The sequence below is a fragment of the Saprolegnia parasitica genome (genome assembly GCF_000151545.1).
Source record: "Saprolegnia parasitica CBS 223.65 unplaced genomic scaffold supercont2.97, whole genome shotgun sequence".
Taxonomy (NCBI): domain Eukaryota; phylum Oomycota; class Saprolegniomycetes; order Saprolegniales; family Saprolegniaceae; genus Saprolegnia; species Saprolegnia parasitica.
The window spans coordinates 69,620-88,485 of record NW_012156491.1 but is presented as its reverse complement, the minus strand read 5'-3'; the positions used below and the strand labels follow the sequence as shown (position 1 = coordinate 88,485).

Below are 18,866 nucleotides of genomic sequence, written 5' to 3'. Positions count from 1 at the left end.
CAAAGCAATTCGTCTCACGGCTTGGTAGTGTAAATCACTGGCTAGATTCTCCAAGTAGCCGTCCTGAACGCCGAGATGGAACCCGACGTCTTTCGGAACGACAATCGTTGCGTTGCTTTAGCCACCGTACAGCACGTACAACCGTGCGTACTGTACGGAATCGAATGTACGGCTGCTCGTACATTACAGTTACGGTTTGCAATCTTCCCAGTGTGCCACGAGGCCAAGCAGGTCGGGGCCCAGCGGGTGCAGGGACGCGTCGACGTCGACTTCACGGGCTGCTTGAACGGCGGCATCCACCTTGACGAAGCGCTCGGCGGCGGCCTCGCGCTCGTCGCCCTCGGCTGCGAGCGCCAGCAAGTAGCTCGCTTCGCGCTCAAGGTACACGTCGTCACGGCGGGTGGCAATCGTCAAGGCTTGTCCGAGCCATGCGATAGCCGTCGGTGCGTTCGATACCATGTGCGTCTTTGCGAGTGCGAGTGCATATTGGCCCTGGAGGTGCAGCCCGCCGTGCTCTTGCACCTGGGGTACGGCGGCCTCGAGGAGCGACGCCGCGTCGGCCCACCGATCCATGTGCAGGTAGAGTGCGGCCAAGACGAGATGTGCGTGGGCGCGGACCGAGTCGAGTGCGCGCTCGTCGCATAGCTGCAAGCAGTGCAGCAAAGGCGGCAGCGCTTCGAAGGGCGCGTCTGGGGCACCAAGCACATAGGCCTACAGCAGCTGCGTCAACCAGCCGTGCTAGCCAGAGAGCTGCTATACGTGCGCAAGAAGCAGCAGTGCTTTGGCGTGCAAAGGCGGGTGCTCTTTCGCGGTCGGCAGCAGCGCTTGGAGAACGTTGGCGGCGTCCAAGTACCTCTCCTGCTGGTACAGAAAGAGTCGTACTAGCATCACGGTTAAAGGTTCACTCCACACATCCATTGACGTACCTTGCAGCAGCGTCGCTTCAACGCGCGCAGACGTTTTAGCACCCGCGAGACCCATAAGGAGCTGCTGGCAGTGCGTTGCCCGGCGCCACTGCCCGCGCGCAAAGCTCCACTCAAACAAGACATGCAGCACGGCTTCAATATACGCCGGCTCGTGCTGCACGTGCCACTTTGCACTGGCCGTCGCGAGCCACCGCAAGGACGACGCGTAGAGACTACAGAGCCAGCGCGCTATGACCACCATCGTCGTGTAGGGTACGGGTACCTCGAGGACGACGGCGATGCTGATGTCGGGTCCATTTGAAGAAGCGCGATGCGCCGCATCTACTCGACGACTTGAGAAATGGAGGTCGACGACTTCGTGCATACCGCAAGCGCGATGTCGGCGCTCGAGCTGGCATAGCATAGACCGTAGAGCTGCGTGTGCAAGTGGGTCAGTGTCCGGTGTCCGAGATCATGCCAGACGCCGGCCGTCGTGAGTGCAATGGCGCCCCGGAGCGCCGCCCACCGACCCACGATGTCGTCCTTCTCGGCCGTGGTCCACGTTGTCGGCTTGAGTGGTATCGGTGTTTCGGTCTTTTGGTGGAGCCCCGGCAGCGCTGCTGCCTTTGGGGCGCGGGTGGTGGCGGCAGCTTCAAGCTCACACGCGATTTGCTGCAGTCGGAGCCACACGGCAATCGGTCGGGGCGCCGGGGTGGTAAACGACTCGCGCACGTCAGCGTGCACGGACGAGAGGAGTCCCGCGAGGATCGCAAGCGCGGTGAGCCCGAGGTCGCCCGCGCGGTCGACGCACTGCCGACTCTGCGCATGCGACGCGGGGAATAGCTGCATGTACCACGCGAGGGCGTACGCGACGCAGACGCCGTCGCGCTTATGCTGCGCGACGCGAAGGGTTTCGTGGAGCGCAGAGAGCGCTTCGTCGCGGTAGCCAAAGCTGCTGTAGAGCCCGACGAGGTTCAACGTGGCGTACTGCGGGCCAAAGCCATGTTCGAACGTCCGGAGCGCGTGGTCATGGTACGCATGCAGTGCATGCAGCGCGCCCAGGTATTCGCGGTGCACCTTGAAGTTCAGGTACCGCGCAAAGAGCAGCCGTGGGCACGACGGATGGCGTTGTAGCTGCGTTGAGAGACATGCCTCGACGCGCTCGAGCGGCTGGTCGGCGCGACCGGCGTCGAGGCTCTCGAGCAGGTCGTCGACGTCGAGTGGCAAGTCGCATGTCGATTGGGATCGCGATGTCACGTAGGCGCGCAGCTCGAGCTGGAACCGACACATGCGGTCAAAGAACGCGGTCGACGAGGCTAGCGCAAGCATGCGGAGGAAGCGCCCGAGCGGCGACGACGGGTCGAGGCCCGACGATGTCGGCTGCAAATGGTCGCGGAGAAAGTCATCGACGTCGTCAATAGAAGACTGCGATAGGTGCGTCATCGTGGACTCGAGCGCCAACGCCCATTCGGTATCGATGGCGGCGACGGCAGCGACGAGCGCGTCGAACGGCAATGGCAGCGCGATGGCGGTGACCCGCTCGAGCAAGAGCGCTGCGAGCTCGTGCTGGCGACTGTCGAAGGCCGCGCTCGAAGAGACGAAGAGCGCCGACTCGTGCGCATGGAACTCGGCGGCGAAGCGTGCGATGAGGTACCCGACGCAGACGTTCGGGGCACTGAGCTCCGCAAGCTGTGGATCGCCCATGACACTATTTCCAGCGACTTCAACTCGACATTAAAACGTGTCCACGAATTTACCTAGGTTTTATCGATTCAGTAGTTTAACCTTTAACGTCGCAGGTCATACCAGTATTTGCTGCTGGACCAGAGGATACTCGAGAGTAGTACACATCGGCTCCTTACATAGCGGCTCTTATACTTTGGCACCGTTTCGGCACAACAAAGCTGGCTCCGAGCATGAGCTTGCGGGCTTGCATCGACCGGATCAGGTTGCTTAAAACCGACTGGTTCTTGTTTACCCTATTTTGCCCATATCGGGCAAAATAGTGTCGATTCCGGTTCGGTGCTTGGCGATGATGACGGTAGCGCGGCTCGTCCTCGGTCTCGTGCTGCTTCCATGGGCCGCCTGCCTCCGCGAAGACCGCGTCGTGCGCATGGACCTCAAGCGCGACCTGCCTCTCCGGCGGCGCCTTGACGCGGCCAACGCGACGACGACGGCGCCGTTTCTGAAGAACCAAGTCCCGCTGGGCGTGGGCGCCGGGTACTTCAGCGCCTTGGCCGACTGCTTCTGCATGCTACGACCTCTGTAGCACACACTACGCCGAGCTGTACATGGGTCTACCGCCGCAGAAGGCCTCGGTGATTGTCGACACGGGCAGCCACTTGACCGCGCTGCCCTGCGCCTCGTAGGACGACGCTTGCAGTCCAATGGCCTCTGCCACCCGTGCGACTTGTGTAGATGCCCCAACTGCGGTACGCACACCGACCCGCCGTACGACATTGCCAAGTCGTCCACCGCACGCTTCATGCAGTGCGACGAATTCGACGGCTGCTCGTCCTGCGAGCAAGACCACTGCCGCATCTCGCAGGTCTGTCGATTCCTCAAAGTTGATCCGTCATGCGGTGCTAGAGCTACGCCGAAGGCAGTATGTGGTCAGCGCTTTTGGTCAACGAGCTCTGCTGGGTCGGGCCGCTCGACGCGACTGGCGGCAGCAATGCAACCACAACCATGGCGGCCTCGGGCGTGCGGTTTCCGATCGGATGCCAGACCAAGGAGACAGGTACTGCGTCGCATGTAAAGACGACCTCTCTATGTGCAATGCTGCTAGGGCTCTTCATTGGGCAGAAAGAGAATGGGATCATGGGGCTCTCCCAGGACAACAACACGTTCATGGCCTACCTCGTCTCGGCCAACCGCGTTGACCGTAACCTCTTCTCGCTCTGCTTTGCAGAGAACGGCGGGCAAATGGTCCTCGGCGGCGCCGACGAAAGCGTCCACCTCGCAGCACCCGTGTTCACGCCGCTCCTCACCACCAGGTACACCCCTAGTCGACCCCGTGCAGTCTGAAACATGCGTAGCGGCTGGTTCACGGTCGAGCTTCTCGACATTAGCGTCGGCAACAAGTCGCTTGGCATTGTGCCCGCGACGTACAACCAGTACGCGTCTGGCGCCTCTCCAAGTTCGATGGATCATCATCACGCGCTGTAGTGGCCGCGGTGTCATTGTCGACAGCGGTACGACCGACTCGTTCTTCCCGAGCAGCGCCGCGGCCGCGTTCAACGCTGCGTTCAACGAGCTCTCGGGCGGACGCGACTTTCTGGACAACACCGAGGACATTTATACGGACGACGAGCTCGGGCAGCTGCCTCCGATCGTCCTCACGCTCCGCGGGCCAACCCGGTCGTCCATGATCACGCTCCGCATTCCAGCGTCGCAGTACTACACCAAGGTGAGCGAGGACGGGCACTACACGTCAAGCTTTCATTTCTCCGAGCCGTCGGGCAGCGGTGGTACGCTCTCTCTTGATCGCCACGAAGACTATCTGAACGACATATCTGCATTGTAGTCCTTGGCGCGAGCACGATGCTCAACTACAATGTCATCTTTGACATGGAAGCCCGGCGCGTCGGGTTTGCCCCCGCGCGCTGCGATGCCAACAGCCGTGCGCTCTGTACGTGGCAGCATTGAGATTCAGTTTGAGATGCGGATGTACCGAATAGTGTTTGGGCCGAGTGTCGCAACCGGACCGCTGGTGCTGCCTCCGATCAAGTCGCTTTGGTACCAGTACGAGACGCTCTTGACGGTGCTGGTCGCGTGCTCGTTCATGGGGCTCGTGCTCCTCTGCTTTACGTTTCTCCTTCGCCGCAAGTGTGGCGCCAAGACGCGCTGGGTGCGCCTCTCGACCAACGACCACTCGCCGTCGCCGCGCGCGATTGCCCTTAACGCAACGGATGTGAGTCCAGAACTGGTACGCGATGCAGACATTGGATCTGGATGCGAGCACTTATTGTCTAGTTTGAGTCGGGGGATGGAAGCCCCATGACGCCCCCGACGCCACCGTCGCCCCAGCGCCGCCTCTCGCGGTCGCCGGATCTGCATTCGATTCCAGAAAGCGACTCGGAGTAGTTGTCAGAGCTATAGTAGAACGCGTACATTTTGTCTGCTGTGCACTGTCGATATGACATATCTTCTGCGCGGCGACGACACTCAAAGCACCCAACACTTTGTCGGGGCTCCTACAGCGACCGTGGCAGGAGGCGTGGTAGCGAACTAGAGTCATTTAATGCCAAGGGAATCAAGCGCGTTTGATGCGATCACAGGACGACGCCACGTGCCCGATCCAGGTCATTGTGACGTTTGATTCGCTAAAAATGGGGCTATTTTAGCCAATCCAGCTCAGAGTGACTTGGGTCGTGCGGCCGCGCACGGAGGAGGCAAGCGTTGCGCTCAAGAAATGAAATCGCTCATACTTGGCAGGTGCAAAGAAGGCATGTTGGAGAGCCCAACGCGCCGCGTCGCATCGCCGTTGGACCCCTACAGCCTCAGAAATCCGATTTGCTGTCGCTTTCGCTCGACCAATCACATCACGTCACGGAACGATCCCACGAGGCTACAACCAACACGCTCGACCTTATTTTATGTGTTTGTTGTTGTATAATACTTCCTCACACGTACATTACGGCCAAGTCGTTCATCTCCATGCTTATTGCCAGTAGCAGGTTGTCTGGAGTTGTCGACACGTCAGCGTGGCCGAGGTGAGCCACCAGCCATCAACTCCTCGGCGGAGATAACCTTTTAACGGAGTGTTTTTGCTCGATTTCCAGCGGTGTCAGTGTCAGCTGGAGTCGAGCCTCGTTGGGTTGTGGCTGGTGTATATGATACCAGCTCGCTAAGCAACGTGTGTGCTCGCAACGTGGCGCGGTGGTCGTGGTCATTATGGGTCGTGGTGGCTGCCGATGCAGCAGCAACCACGCCGACTACGCTTACATCGCTACGTTGCCAGGGCTTCGGGACATTGCGCTCTCTATTGCTCGCATCGTGTCCTCGAGCTCTCCACCATCATAAAAGAAGACTGGGTTCTATTCACTCTCAATTTCGTATATGTTGCAGCGTTTACTCGATGTTGTACTCCTTGGCGAGCGCGTCGTAGTAGTTGATGACGTCGCGGACGTACTTGCGCTTCTCCGTGTAGTCGCCAGGCATGAACGAGCGCTTGAAGCCCGTGACAATGACGCGGCGGAGCTCGGCCGGCGTGAGGTCGAGCGCATCGACCGCGAGGCGCACCTCGCGGAACATATCGGTGTGCGAGACCGTGCAGTTGTCCGTGCACAGCGTCACCGCGAGCTTGCTGTTGAGCATCTGCGTCGCAGGGTGGCGGGCGCAGTCGTTCTCGATCGCAGGCACGGTCTGGAGGTTGGAGCTCAAGCACACTTCGACGCACGTGCGCATGTTGCCCATGTACGTGACGAGGCCATCGCAGTACGCTTTCTTGGCTTCGTCCGACATGTCCTTCCGGATCTCTTCGGGGTGGAAGAGGTGGTACCCGTGGCCGATGCGCTCTGCGTGGAGGTCCATAATGGCCTGGAAGATGGACTCGGGGCCGAAGCCTTCGCCGGCGTGGACGGTCTTGTGCATGAACTTCTTGTGAGCGTAAGCAAACGCTTCAATGTGGTCCGAGGCCGGGAACCCGTTCTCGGCCCCCGCAATGTCCAAGGCGACGATCGGCAAGTTGTGCTCGACCTTGGCTGCGTACGCCTGCGTGATGAGCGCCATGGACGCGAGGCCGTAGAGACGGTGCGGCTCTTCGTGCTTGTGCACAAAGCAAAAGTGCTCGTAGTACGGGCCAAAGACGGGGAGGAAGAAGCGCATGGCGCAGACAATGATGCCAAAGCCGTAGCGCGGCGTCTTGCCAGAGACCACGTCCTCGTGCGCGTTGGCCTCGTCCGTCGCGCGCTGGAGACCGTTGTTGACGTGGATGAGCACCTGCTCGATCGACATGGTGTTGGCATCCGCGAGGAGCTGCGGCGCAAAGCGGGCCTCGAAATACCGGACGCCGACGGCGTACTGGTCAACGCCGAGCTCGTACGAGACGCGCTCGAGAGCGTCCGGGTTGCGGATGACCGCGCACGTGTAGGCGAAGCAGCGGAGGTACTCTTCGAGGTTGTTGTACGTCTCCTTGAAGATGCACGTGCTCATTTGCTGGAGGTCGTACGTCGGGAGCTCGACGCCTTGTTCTTGCGCGAGCTCAATGAGCGTCGCAGGGCGAATGCAGCCGTCCAAGTGGCAGTGGAGGTCCGTCTTGGGGATCTTCTGCAAGAACTCGTCGGGGTAGCGGGCGTTCTTGGGGAAGACGCGCTTCGGAGGAGGAGGAGTCGAGGTCATTGGAATCGAGCTGCTGCTGCTGCGGGCGGGCAAAAGGAAACTGACCGAATAGAAGTTGCCACGGATCGGCCCCGTTTTGTGACACGTTGAAGCGCCATCTGGTGAATGGCCCAGAAGAGCCAACTTCAACCCAGGTGGCGCGCACCTCGTATGCTGTATGGTATATCCATTTCAAGTGATCGCGATCTTGGAGCGTTTCACGTAATGAAAAAAAGGCAAACTCGTGGCGCAGCTCGCGGGCCGCCACCCGAGACAGGTTCAAGGTTACCTGCATCGGGCCGCCGGCGCATGGATCTGGCGCGTGAATCCACTCTCTCGCGCGTGCGAGTGGGCCGCGCCTCTGCGACGGTTGGGTCACTTTGCGCCAACGTTGAAGCACGCGTGCGTGGGCTCACCGCCACACACCAGCACACCCTGTCGCTCCCGATTGTCCGACCTGGCGCCACCTGGCGTGGCGTCGTCGATGAGGGTGCTTGCTCTTGGTGCGGTGCTTTTGAATGGACGCGCGAGGCGCTCGGCTTCGTAGCTTCTACTTATGCGAGATTGCATCCGACTGCGCTCTACTAGTACGCCGCATGGCCGACGGCCCAACGCTTGGCGGGTACTATAGAGATGCAGCCTCGGCCGTCGTCGCATCGAGATCGAGTAGGACGTAGTACTACGAGAGAGCGATGGGTGCACAACTACTTTTTGGCCGGCGTCGCTTTGCGCGGGTACGCGCTGTCGCGGGCTGGCGTCTCGTTCATGGGCAGCCCTTCGTACGCGTTGTAGCCGTGCAGACAGCCCTTCGCCTTGGCATGCACAATGGCGTCGTTCATGATCTTGGCGAGCGAGCACGCGGCCCAGACCTCGTGGCGCTTTACGCGCCGCTTCCCCTCGTCGCTGTACGTACGGTTGACGTCGGTCCACTGACTCGGTGGCGGCAGCGAGAGGAGCATCGCGTTGCAGTCCATCACGTCGTGCGGCAGCGAATACTTGTAAAAATGATAGCCCTTGTCTTGGTCCTCGAGCAAACCAAAGCGCTGGCAGTAGTGCATCGCGGTTGGCGCCGTTGGAGGGAGCACGACGTCGCCGTCGTCGCACGGGTTGGCCATGTTCGCGGGCGCAAAGTCCCACGCTTCCAAGGGCTCGCCACCGGGCCAGTTGCCGCCCAAGTGGTTGACGATCGTGTGCTTGATGCCATGGTTGCCAGCCGCGAGCGAGTACGCGTACATCTCGACCATCCACTGGTCCGGAAATTTCTGGCGCGCACGGACCACAAAGTCGCAGTAGTCGTTGACGAAGCGCTCGCCGTCCGACTTGGTCATTATGTACGGCGGGCCCGCGCGGCCATAGAACTCGAGCCCGTCGGCTTCGCTCACGTCGGCGCATGGCAGCCCTGCACAGAGCTCGTCCCGCGTGCTATGGAGCGCGTCGCGGAACCAGGCTGCGCCCATGTAGTTGCCCCAGTCGTGTGCGATCGCGACACCATCTCGCACTGTATCGTACACCGGACCCGGACGCTGGCCCACGTAGTGTGCCGAGAGGTCGGCGCCCGTGTTGACATGCAGCGGCGCGAGCAAGACAAAGTCGGCGTCGAAGAGCGCGAAGGGCAAGTCGCCGCGTAGGCTCGCTGGCGGCCGCGCGTGCTGCAAATAGTGGCGCAAACCAAAGGGCTTGTTGTACGGCGTGTAGTCGTCCGTGACGTTGGGCACCGGATGCGGGCTAAACGACGGCGCAAAGTGCCGATGGTAGTCGTAATACAACACCGGCTCGTGCTTGATCGATGTCTCTTGCGCAAGCGAACAGCCCGAGATGATCTCTGTGATCGGGCCGCGGTGGTGCACGCGCGTCGCCGAGTGCTGGAACGTGCTCGAGAGAAGCCGGCGATGGCCTTGGTCGCAGCTCGTGCTGAAGAGGATGTGCACACTGCCGCTGCGGGGCGCTACACGCAGGTACGCGGCCGGCGCATGGATCACGATCGATGACTCGTACGTGAGCGCGAGAAAGGTCGACGCGAGCACGAAGCACGCGGTGGCCGCGGCCCAGAGCGGCGGCCGGCGCGCCGCGATCGCCATGGTTTTGCTCTGACACACGTGCCAGGTCGCCGTATCCGGAGGTATTAACCGGAAATAGAACTCATACCGGCCCATACAAAGTGACCGCTTGGCGACCTTCTGTCACGAACCATCGTCTATCCCGCGGATGGCCATGGCTAGAAAGGACGCGCCAAAAAGCGCAGCAGAAGCAAGCTGCACCGAGCAGGAGACTCGCGCTATGAGGTCTTGCAACCAAGAAAATAGTTGATTTCTCCCTTCGTCGCAACAATCGAGCTGAGCACGTCCTCGAAGCAGCCCCATACCGGTACTACTAGTACAGTACAGGTAGGGTTCGAGGCTACGAGGTTCGCCTCGACTATGGACGTGGTCATACTCACCTTGGTACGACAGCATTATTGAGCAGTACGTAGAGTGACATTGAAGAAGCCACAGTCTCTTGCTTGCATTCCAACAACGATAGTAGCTTGGTACCATAACTTTCGTGTACTGGCGTGTTAATATATATGAACGTGTTCCGCGGTATCTTCATTACAAAGACTTCGCATACGTAGTGCTACGCCTGAATGCGTGGGAGTTGGCACCAGCGCTTGGTCGTTGGGAGTGAGCTGCGCACGGAGAGATCCATCCCAGGGTGACCCGACTCGCCGAGGGATAGCTCGCTCGAAGTCAGTCGTACGCAGGCTCCTGCACTGGCATATTGTTGTAGTTAGTGCCCCCGACCTCTACATTACACGTGCTTGCAGCTCTGCATGCAGTTCGAGTTGAAGCTCAACGACACCGACTCTACGCGTAGGTCTATGTTCTTTGTTTCTGGTAAGCACCTGCCTTCGACCACCATTGGTGCGCAGACGAAGCAGGTCTCAACACATATAGTTGCATAAATACTGGATCCACGAAGAGGCTGTTCTCTATAACAATGAACGCTCGTGCCACACCTAAACGGATGGCTGCGGGTATGCGGACCCGTCACCCGTCGCGTTGGTAAGGACGAGGCCGCGAAAAGTATTGAAGCCTCGTCGACACGTGCGGGTCTTGATTTGAAGCAGCGCGTAGTTGATCCACTTGAGCAAACTGCAGGCGACCCACGTCTCGTGGCGGGCGACGCGGTCCTGCGTTGGCTTGGTCGTTGGCAGCGCGAAGAGCATGCTGTTGCACTCGGTAATGTCTTCGGGCATATCATACTTGTAAAACGCCGGCTGGGGGCCATACACTTGGCAGTAGTGCAGCCCTGTCGGAGGCTCTCTCGGCCATGAAACCTCGATCGGGTCGCTGCACGGATCTGCGTCTGTATCGTTCAGAAAGGCCCAGTGCTCGGACGTCAGCGGTAGGTGCGGGTCGGTAACTCCTAGGTCCTGGCGCCTCTCGTGGTGCACATGAGCGTTGGCGACCGCGACTTCGTAGGCGACCATCTCGAGCATCCAGTCGTTCTTCTCCAGAGCTCGGCCACGCACGACCAGCTCGCAGTAGTCGTCGACGAAGCGCAGACCATCGGAAAGCGTAAAGAGGTAGGGTGGGCCAAGGCCCATAAACGGCGACTGCTGCACACGTTCCTTGCACGCGTGGCTACGACAGAGGCGCTGCCGGAGCGCCGAGCGCGGCGCATCGTCCAAGTAGACGCTCCAGTCTTGCGCAAGGGCGTGGCCGTCGACGACCTTGTGCGCCTTGCTCCATGGACGCAGCAGCATATAGTCGGCGTCGACGAGCGCGATGACAGTCGCCATCGTCGGTGGCAGCTGCTGCAGAAAGGCCCGCAGCGCAAACGGCTTGTTGTACGGGTCGTACTCGTCGGTGATATCGGGCTGGGGGTGGGGCGAGAATGCGCGTGTGAAGATGCGGGTGTAATTGGAGAAGAAGGTCGGCTCGGCCTCGATGTTTGCTTGCTGCGCCAGCGTGCACCCGGCAATGACCTGGCCGACGCGGGCAGCCGACAGCTGCAGCGACGACGAGAGCAAGAAGCGGTGCGGCTGCAAGCAGCTCGTGCTAAAGACCATGTGCACACCGTTGCCGCCGCCGACCCCGCCGCCGACATTGCTCATGACCATCGCTCTGATATTGTGACCAACGTCCTCGGCACGGTACTCGTCCACAACAGCTGGGACCGTTCGACTAGACTAAATACCGACTAACTAAAGCATACCGGACTTTGTCCCAAGAACGCTCTGGGACGAACGTTGTCGCGCCAAGTCTCACGCGCCAGACGAGCGCCAGTGCCATGGGTACTCGGGTACTCGCTATCACAGCGGCCAATATTTGAACGAGTGGACACGAGCTGCGTCGGTCGCATCCTCGAAAAATGTGGTGCCGAACGCTGCCACGTTACCGCGCGCTGCACACGCAAGGCGTTCTGGATGGTGCGAACGGCGACCAATCGACGCGGCAGCCATCCTAGACGATACACTAATCGAACGGCGTCGACTTTAGGACGACAAATTTTGATCCTGCGACTCACGCGCGATTACCACCATCGATGGCCACGTGGCAGCGTGATGGCCCTTCCCCTGGATGCTGTTTTACACGACGTTCAACGAGCGAGAAGGGCTCGTGTGGCTACTCGAACGGAGGTCATTCCGGCGTGATTGGTAGGAGCTGATTTGGTTATTGCAAGGACGAGCCCGCCTCGTTGGTACCTTGCAGTCGCAACAGGAACACAAGAGGGAGGTTGAACCCGTTTCAGTTCCAAGGAGCCCGGTGCTATCCTGGAGCTTTTCGCACCCACGCAGCAGTTGATCCTGGATAATGTTCTTGTTTGCAAAGCCGGTGCAATGTCATCTGAGAGAGCAGGCTGGTGGTCGTGCCACACGGGTGAAATCGTGGGTGGCCATTTTGCGATGGGACAAACCCTTTTGCCTCGTTTAGTCGGTCGTTTAGTCGATCGGGCAACAGCCAATCGCATTGCGCCCGCGGTGAAAATTTCGCGCCTAAAAGGTGCCAGTCTGCAGCTCGCGTAGTCTTTTATTTCGTTTCCTGCCATCTTGATACAATTATCAAGAGAAGATAAAAGAATGCGAATTTAAAATCATCACTTTGAATACAGAAAAACGATGATTCGGTGCCGTGTCGCAGGTCCCAGCTGGCCGAGTGGGTATACAAACACCAAGCTTAATCTTATTACATCGTTTCCGTCATTTCTTCTTTCCAACCAATCAAATCGCACCATGCGGGCATCGGAATTGATACCTGCCACAATACATATCCTGCAGCATATAATATGCAATGCTACATTACCCCGTGGTGGCTTTCACTCTGTAAATGCATACTTGGGCACGCTTTATAACGCCCCGTTCCAACCTCGGTCCCACGGCAGCGGCGCATTCCGCTGTTTCACTTGGTGGTTCAATATTGCTTGCGCCGAGCGAGGATGACGACGAGCTTGATGTACACGTCGGCGACGAAGCAGAGCCGCTTCATCCACCTTGAATGCAACGAGCCGCTCTTCCAGACGTCGTACAAGCGGTGTGTTGAGGCTGCATGCTGCGGTGAAGCTCATGCAAAACCATAGGAACAACAAGAGCTCGGGCCACAAGAACCTGCGTTGCTTCCCGCACTGCTGCAAGACACACAATGCGCATGGCTACTGCGGCAGCACACTGCTCGTCGAGACGGCCAGTACGCAGGCCGACCTCGTTGTCTACGCCAAGTTTGACCTCGAAGCGTCGCAGTCGCTGCTGGTCGGCGATGTGGTGCCGCAAGCGACGTTTGAAGCCCCGCCGTCGCCGCCACTGATAGGCGACACGTGGATTCGCGCCAACCGGATAGCCGACCCGTCCTTTGACGGGTACATTCCCGGCCGCCAGATCTTTGAGATCAACTCGAAGCGCAACTCGTGGCACTATGGCTGGGTCAGCTCCCGCTTCGTCAAGAGCAACGTCCAGCACCAGATGAAGGTCTTTCTGCTCGCACCGCACTCGATTGGCCATCTCGTTGTCGTCGACGTGCTCTCGTCACTGAGCTTCCGCATCGAGTCGACGCGGACCGGCGCCAAGCAGCTGAAAGCACTCAACCCGGACGCGGCCACAAAAAGACCAAGCCAAAGCGATCACTGACCCCCGAGATGGTCCGGCAAAGCCCCAGTGAGGCGCCCAAGTCGTCGCCCATGTATGCAGCACCGCCAATGCCCATGAAGGACGAGGCGTACTTGAACCCGATGCTCCTGCACCGACGACCGCACCACCCGCCAGCGTACGTGGAGCCGCGCTACATGCCCGAGTCGTGGAAGCCCGCACTGGAGCTTCCACCCTCGTATGGCTTCCGGCCCGCACCGTTCCAGATGCTTGCAACCGACAGCCTCTTTAGCGACCGGGATTTCCTGGATACAATCATTAGCGACATGCAACAAGACGACATGACACCTCGCGGCTCGTCCACCGCCGTTCCCCTTGCACGACGGTACTAGAGACACCATACGTCTAGTTAGTACTTTGCCACGACATTGGATTATTCAATCGATGTACACTATCATATCTCCTTTTGGTCTCACGGCTCGAACGCCTCCTTGCATTTCCTAGTCGAAGAGTCAGGCTCCGTCGTCGAGACGGATCGTACCGGAGGCTGCGCGGCGACATGACGTAGCCTTCCGAGTCGAAAAACTCGTCGTCGTCGTCGTCGCTCAAGCTGTTGCGCTTGGGCGCGTCGCCATCAGCCTCGTCGGGCAGCACGCCATGATGCTCCTCTTCCTCGGCCTCTTCCTGCAGCGTCGGGACGCTCGTCCACGTCTGGTCGGCGCGCGATCGCTTGCGGTAGACGAGCCGGTACGCAATACCGAGCACAATGACCGCACACGCGACACCGACAAAGACAACGGTGGCGTTTGAAACGTCGAACTCGAACGGCGCGGACGCCGCGTGCATCGATGCGCCCTTGAGCTGCGGCGCAACGGGCGGCGTGGTGGGCACCGACACGTCCATCGTCGCATTCGCCGAGACGTTGGTGGCCATGCTTGCTAGCACAGGCGACAGCGTTGCATTCTTCGTCGATGGCGCCACGTCAACAAACTTGGATTCGAGGTCCAGCCCGCGGTAGTCTAGCATCATACTCGTCGACTCAAAACGTCAATATCCAATAGTAGACACACCGCAGTTGGCCAGTGCGAAGCCGACGCGCTGAGCGTCCAAGTCAAAGACAAACTCGTGGCCGATCATCATGTTGGCGCCAATGACTAGGGTCGCATGAGATCCTGAATTGCTTTGTGCACAGAGTAAATACCGCCGCCGTTGGCTTCGGTGAAGAAGATGGTGCTGCAGAGCTGGCCTTGGTTGTTGGCGACAATGTACTGCGACGCTGGGATCCGCAAGACGGCCGATGTGCTGCCGTCGGTTCCTAAAACCACGACGCTTTCAATCTATCAAGTTACGCGCAGACAGACCGCGCAGTGTCATTTCAAACGGCGGGAACGACGCGACGTCGGCGGCCGCATACCCTTCGCAGTGGCCGTCGTCCGTCATGTACTTTTGGCCCGTCGCGGCTTCAAATACCGCATTCCACGCCGATGCGTAGTTCGATGGAAAATACGAGTCGGTCGTGCCGCTGTCGACAATTACGCGGTGGCGACCCGAGTTCATCGAGGACACGTCGACGTCCAGAGGCTTGTTGCCGAGCCGAAGCGACTCGACGTGGACTGCGTACCACCTAAGAATGCACATCTATCGATATATGTGCTATGAAGATGAGTGCGACCGACGCACCCGTTGTTGGCCGTCGACACCATGGCGTACTGCAGCGGCTCGCGCTGGTGCGCCGTCTCGACGCTGCCCAAGGCCATCGTGCCCCCTGTTGGCGTAAAGCAGAGCGAGAAGACGTTGGCGGGAATCTTCTTTTCTTGATAGAGCTTTCGCACAATGTTGGTGCTGGCTAAAAACGTGGATATCTGAGCGAGTTGAAGGTGGAGAGGCCGGCGTGTACCCGTGTCCGAGACGCCCAGGATGCCATCGGCCACCTGGTTAACAAAGAGGCCTACCGAGATCGCCGTTGAGGTACGAACGGCGAGGTAGACAGAACGCACCCGTGACCTTCTTCTGGCACCCAAACATGAAGCGCGTGCCAAACGAAGTGTTGAGCGCTTCGTTGTGCGTTGGCGCCGTGTCGCCGAGCCAGACGTGGTCCTCGACGATGACGGCGTCCCAGCTACTGCCTTCCGTGTACGACTAGCCACGGTGGAGGATGCTACGATGCGGTGTGATCAAGAAGGTATATATACCTGCGAGATGTGGCACTGGTTTTCGCGGGAACACGCCGAGCAGCTGAACGGCGGCCGCGCCGTGCACTGCGGGTATCGGAGCGTCGACGACTTGACAATGTCGAAGGGCGTGTCCGTGTGCTGTCCGCAGCCGTGGCACCTAGGCAGACGCGTCGTCGATATATTGCCACCATGGAGTCGTCGTACCCGCTGCAGGGGAAGGCCATGATGTGGCTGCCCGTGTCGACGATGACGGAGGCACGCTGCGGCGGATTGCCAGCGTAAATCCAAGCGTAGTGCGTCCTAGATGAGGCGATGAGTGCACGCATGCCATGGTCGAGCCACTGACCCCATGCCCAGGTTAAGAGGCACGCCTTGGTACGTGCCATCGTCGAGTCGGCGAAGCTGGCGCAGCGAGTCGCGGTCGCGCTTGACTGGCAGCACGTCGTCGTGGCGGTGGAGCTCCATCTTGAGCGCCCACGTCGCGGACGCCAGCGTCGCCAGCAGCAGCATCGTCCTCATCGACTCTACCTTCGACGGTATGACGTGGACTTTGAGCTTCGAAACCATGCTGTCCGGATACGGCCAACCCGCTCGACGGCTAGAATCACCCAACAGGAACAGAGACAGACAATGCCTGTCCAAAGCGCCGACTGAAGAGTGTCGAGCTCCGGAGTCTATCCACTAAAGCCAATACAAATCGGCATGATTGCAACCGAGTCCCTGTGTGCTTCCCAGTGTTCCATCCTGCTTGGCCTAGGGTTATGCATATCAAATATACTCACCGCCATAAATTTTACGTCAATGTATGGCCTTGCTGTCGGATTGCCTTCCCAATCTAGGACATGGCTCCAAAGAGCCAACACAACTGCACATTAGCAACTCGTACTGCGTCGACGAGTCGGTTGGAATACATCGCCAAGCAGGACATGCATGCTTCTCAAGCATCCTGGAACAGCGTGATTTTAGACGCACACATGGTGGGTACACGTGGGCACCTGCCTGCCTCTCGACGGTGGCATCTACGATACCACAATTGCATCCATTCTAACGATCCGGTATCCTCCAACGACGACCGGACGCACATTCCAGAGCCCATGCCTTCGCTGCTAGATGTACCTGGACTAGTGTATCGAAGCTGCGAAGGCCTGTGTCGCTACTAGTACTATAATAATAAGGCCGGGCACGCATCTGGCACGCCTCCCGAGGCATCCACGCTAGCATTGCCACAGGGTCGCATGCATCGCGCTGGACACACTATATTCTGCCCAGTATATGCAATTTATTACGTCCGCTTATCTTCCCGCCAAAACGATCCGACTTCAACTTGGGAAAAGTATCTTTTCGAGTGTTTTTTAAATTTCAAAAACGTCGTTGGGCGTTGGACGCGCGTTTTCCGCCAGGTATGGCTGGAGCATGGTCTCGAGCGCTTGCTTGATCGCGTCGAAGTGCGCTTGGTAGCACGACAGCATAAACTCTGCGAGCGCCACGTAGTGCGGGAGGAGCTGCTTGTCGGTGGACGTGGCCTTGGTCGACTCGAAGAGCGTCGGGTGCCTCGCCTTCTCAGCGCAGGGCACGGCGCCCCGGCTGCAAAATTTCACGCGGGCCGTGTTCTCGTCCATCTTTTCAATCGCGAGCCTGTTTATATCTCAATTTCAACCTGAATCTCAATCTGAATATCAAAACATACCATGTGCTTTCGTGCAAGATATAGGCGTCGGTGTGGTACGGGTACTTCTCGTCTTCGGCGATCGTGCTCGAGCAAATCACAATGCGATTCGACTCGATAAAGCGCTTCTGAACAATCAAGCACTGGACTTCGGTGCCCCGGGTCGTCATGACCAGGCGGCCATACGACGTGTCGGCGTCCCAGTCCTCGAGCATCTAATCCACGAGACGGTACGATGTAGCACTTGTCGATGGAGGCGTCTACCGTGAAATACGTGTCTTTGACTTCGATTGGTACCAGATTGTTGTAGAGCTGCCAGATTGCCTCGGCGCAGCGCTTGTAGCCCACATTGTGCGTCTCGCACATGGTGCAGTCCATGCGTATCGTGCCCACAGTCTCGTCGTACGCAATCGACGTGTTCTGGACCATCTCAGTCGTCTCATGGAGCTTGCGCGTGAGGAAGATGCTCTCGAGCCGCGCGTAGTCGGCTTGCACAATGGCGTTGGCGGTCGCACGCCGCTCGGTCGCGGGTTCAGCGACGAGCCGGTGGATCTTGGTGTCGGCGACGTGCGGCATCTCCATGAGGCGTGGTCGCTTCGTCACAATCTCGAGGAGCGTCTGCGCAATGTCGCGCTGGTGCTCGAGCGCTTGCTTGAGCTTGGCGTTCTCCTGCTCCACGACGTAGCGCTCGGACGCTTGGCGCCGCGACACTGTCTCCCACGGCGACGCCTCCTCGGCCGCGCGGTCCTTCCGCCGCTGCAGCGCCTCGAGCTGGGACGTGTAGTCGACGACCTTGTCGCGCAAGTAGGCGAGCTCGTGCGACTCGCGCTTGCGCGTGCGCTTGGGCTTGGGCTTGGCGGCCGCAGGCGACGGCGAGCTGCTGTCGCTCGAGCCTGTCGTCGCCGGCGCGGGCGTCGTGGTCATGAGCATCATGTTGCGGAGCATCTCGAGCGAGGCGTCGTCGACGTCGTCGTGAAGGAGCCGCTCGAGCTGCGCAGGGTCCATCGTTGCGCTGTCGGAAGAGCAAAGAATGGACTGGCCGATGGGGATGACTAACCGCACCCAACGATAGTGATTGTCGATGGCAGAGTGTGGATCTTCTTTGCACGGTGGACGCCGTCATGGGCCTTGCACGCACAGTCGGCGGCGCTTCGGGCCCGTGCCAGTGCGTACAGTCGCCACGGACGATGAACCCTACCGTTGATTTGCATGGCCACGGCGAACGCGCGCGGCAGAGACAAAAAGTTGCGTGCGTCTAGCGTTGGCCCTTCAACTCTTGGACGCTGGATCTCTGGTGAAGCCTTTATCGTACCACGGGGGGCGACAGCTCGGAAAAAGCTGTCGGCGCCAAGTATTTATGCACCGATGGGCCTTCTTGCACGGAATGACGGCCATCGCAGTGTCCTTAGTGCAATCTCGGAGCGCAACTTTTAACGTCCCACGACCTCGCTCTGACTCTATACATCGATGCTGTGCGCTCGGAGCCTCCATGGCTTATAACGTATTATGCTCTGACGTATACTTGACTTTCCTCGATTTGTAGAACAGTCCGACGATGGGTCGACGACCGTGTCACCTCGTAGAGGATTGCCCTGAGATTTCTCAAATCGGTTCCAGTCAGAAAGTGCAAACTGGCAGCAGTTACTACATAAACTGCCGGTCTCGTGAGGATGCCGTCGTTCAATAGCGCGGTGCGCCCAGCGTCGAGCCCGCTGCCTCTGCGTACTCTTCCGGCCATG

General features: G+C 59.3%; 9 protein-coding genes across 9 annotated transcripts; 3 read left to right on the top strand and 6 right to left on the bottom strand.

Moving 5' to 3' along the window:
- Positions 1–189: 189 nt before the first annotated feature.
- Positions 190–2,628, bottom strand: SPRG_13376 (hypothetical protein; the record flags this gene model as incomplete). Its single annotated transcript, XM_012352352.1, has 5 exons — positions 1,293–2,628; positions 1,189–1,247; positions 927–1,138; positions 760–881; positions 190–711 (listed from the first exon to the last, which is right to left on the bottom strand). The coding sequence occupies exons 1-5, from the start codon at positions 2,607–2,609 to the stop codon at positions 190–192; spliced, it is 2,232 nt and encodes a 743-aa protein (XP_012207742.1). The 5' UTR covers positions 2,610–2,628.
- A 289-nt stretch (positions 2,629–2,917) lies between these two features.
- SPRG_13375 (hypothetical protein) lies at positions 2,918–4,991 on the top strand (the record flags this gene model as incomplete). Its single annotated transcript, XM_012352351.1, has 10 exons — positions 2,918–3,125; positions 3,175–3,270; positions 3,324–3,453; positions 3,495–3,645; positions 3,694–3,901; positions 3,944–4,021; positions 4,074–4,372; positions 4,432–4,536; positions 4,586–4,833; positions 4,881–4,991. Exons 1-10 carry the CDS (start codon positions 2,938–2,940, stop codon positions 4,989–4,991), a joined length of 1,614 nt encoding a protein of 537 aa, XP_012207741.1. The 5' UTR covers positions 2,918–2,937.
- Positions 4,992–5,936: 945 nt separating this feature from the next.
- SPRG_13374 (hypothetical protein) lies at positions 5,937–7,340 on the bottom strand. Its single transcript, XM_012352350.1, has one exon. The coding sequence runs from the start codon at positions 7,245–7,247 to the stop codon at positions 5,979–5,981; it is 1,269 nt and encodes a 422-aa protein (XP_012207740.1). The 5' UTR covers positions 7,248–7,340; the 3' UTR covers positions 5,937–5,978.
- A 590-nt stretch (positions 7,341–7,930) lies between these two features.
- SPRG_13373 (hypothetical protein) lies at positions 7,931–9,304 on the bottom strand (the record flags this gene model as incomplete). The annotated part of the gene is made up of 1 exon (XM_012352349.1): positions 7,931–9,304. The coding sequence occupies one exon, from the start codon at positions 9,302–9,304 to the stop codon at positions 7,931–7,933; it is 1,374 nt and encodes a 457-aa protein (XP_012207739.1).
- An 839-nt stretch (positions 9,305–10,143) lies between these two features.
- Positions 10,144–11,333, bottom strand: SPRG_13372 (hypothetical protein). Its single transcript, XM_012352348.1, has one exon. The coding sequence runs from the start codon at positions 11,326–11,328 to the stop codon at positions 10,222–10,224; it is 1,107 nt and encodes a 368-aa protein (XP_012207738.1). The 5' UTR covers positions 11,329–11,333; the 3' UTR covers positions 10,144–10,221.
- Positions 11,334–12,644: 1,311 nt separating this feature from the next.
- SPRG_13371 (hypothetical protein) lies at positions 12,645–13,329 on the top strand (the record flags this gene model as incomplete). Its single annotated transcript, XM_012352347.1, has 2 exons — positions 12,645–12,739; positions 12,786–13,329. The coding sequence occupies 2 exons, from the start codon at positions 12,645–12,647 to the stop codon at positions 13,327–13,329; spliced, it is 639 nt and encodes a 212-aa protein (XP_012207737.1).
- Positions 13,330–13,379: 50 nt separating this feature from the next.
- On the top strand, positions 13,380–13,679 carry SPRG_13370 (hypothetical protein; the record flags this gene model as incomplete). The annotated part of the gene is made up of 1 exon (XM_012352346.1): positions 13,380–13,679. The coding sequence occupies one exon, from the start codon at positions 13,380–13,382 to the stop codon at positions 13,677–13,679; it is 300 nt and encodes a 99-aa protein (XP_012207736.1).
- Positions 13,680–13,692: 13 nt separating this feature from the next.
- On the bottom strand, positions 13,693–16,016 carry SPRG_13369 (hypothetical protein). The gene is made up of 11 exons (XM_012352345.1): positions 15,808–16,016; positions 15,666–15,761; positions 15,480–15,618; positions 15,285–15,426; positions 15,185–15,235; positions 14,968–15,133; positions 14,649–14,911; positions 14,489–14,602; positions 14,358–14,441; positions 13,829–14,306; positions 13,693–13,787 (listed from the first exon to the last, which is right to left on the bottom strand). Exons 1-11 carry the CDS (start codon positions 15,978–15,980, stop codon positions 13,760–13,762), a joined length of 1,734 nt encoding a protein of 577 aa, XP_012207735.1. The 5' UTR covers positions 15,981–16,016; the 3' UTR covers positions 13,693–13,759.
- A 719-nt stretch (positions 16,017–16,735) lies between these two features.
- On the bottom strand, positions 16,736–18,132 carry SPRG_13368 (hypothetical protein; the record flags this gene model as incomplete). Its single annotated transcript, XM_012352344.1, has 3 exons — positions 16,736–17,096; positions 17,149–17,342; positions 17,392–18,132. 3 exons carry the CDS (start codon positions 18,130–18,132, stop codon positions 16,814–16,816), a joined length of 1,218 nt encoding a protein of 405 aa, XP_012207734.1. The 3' UTR covers positions 16,736–16,813.
- Positions 18,133–18,866: the final 734 nt, after the last annotated feature.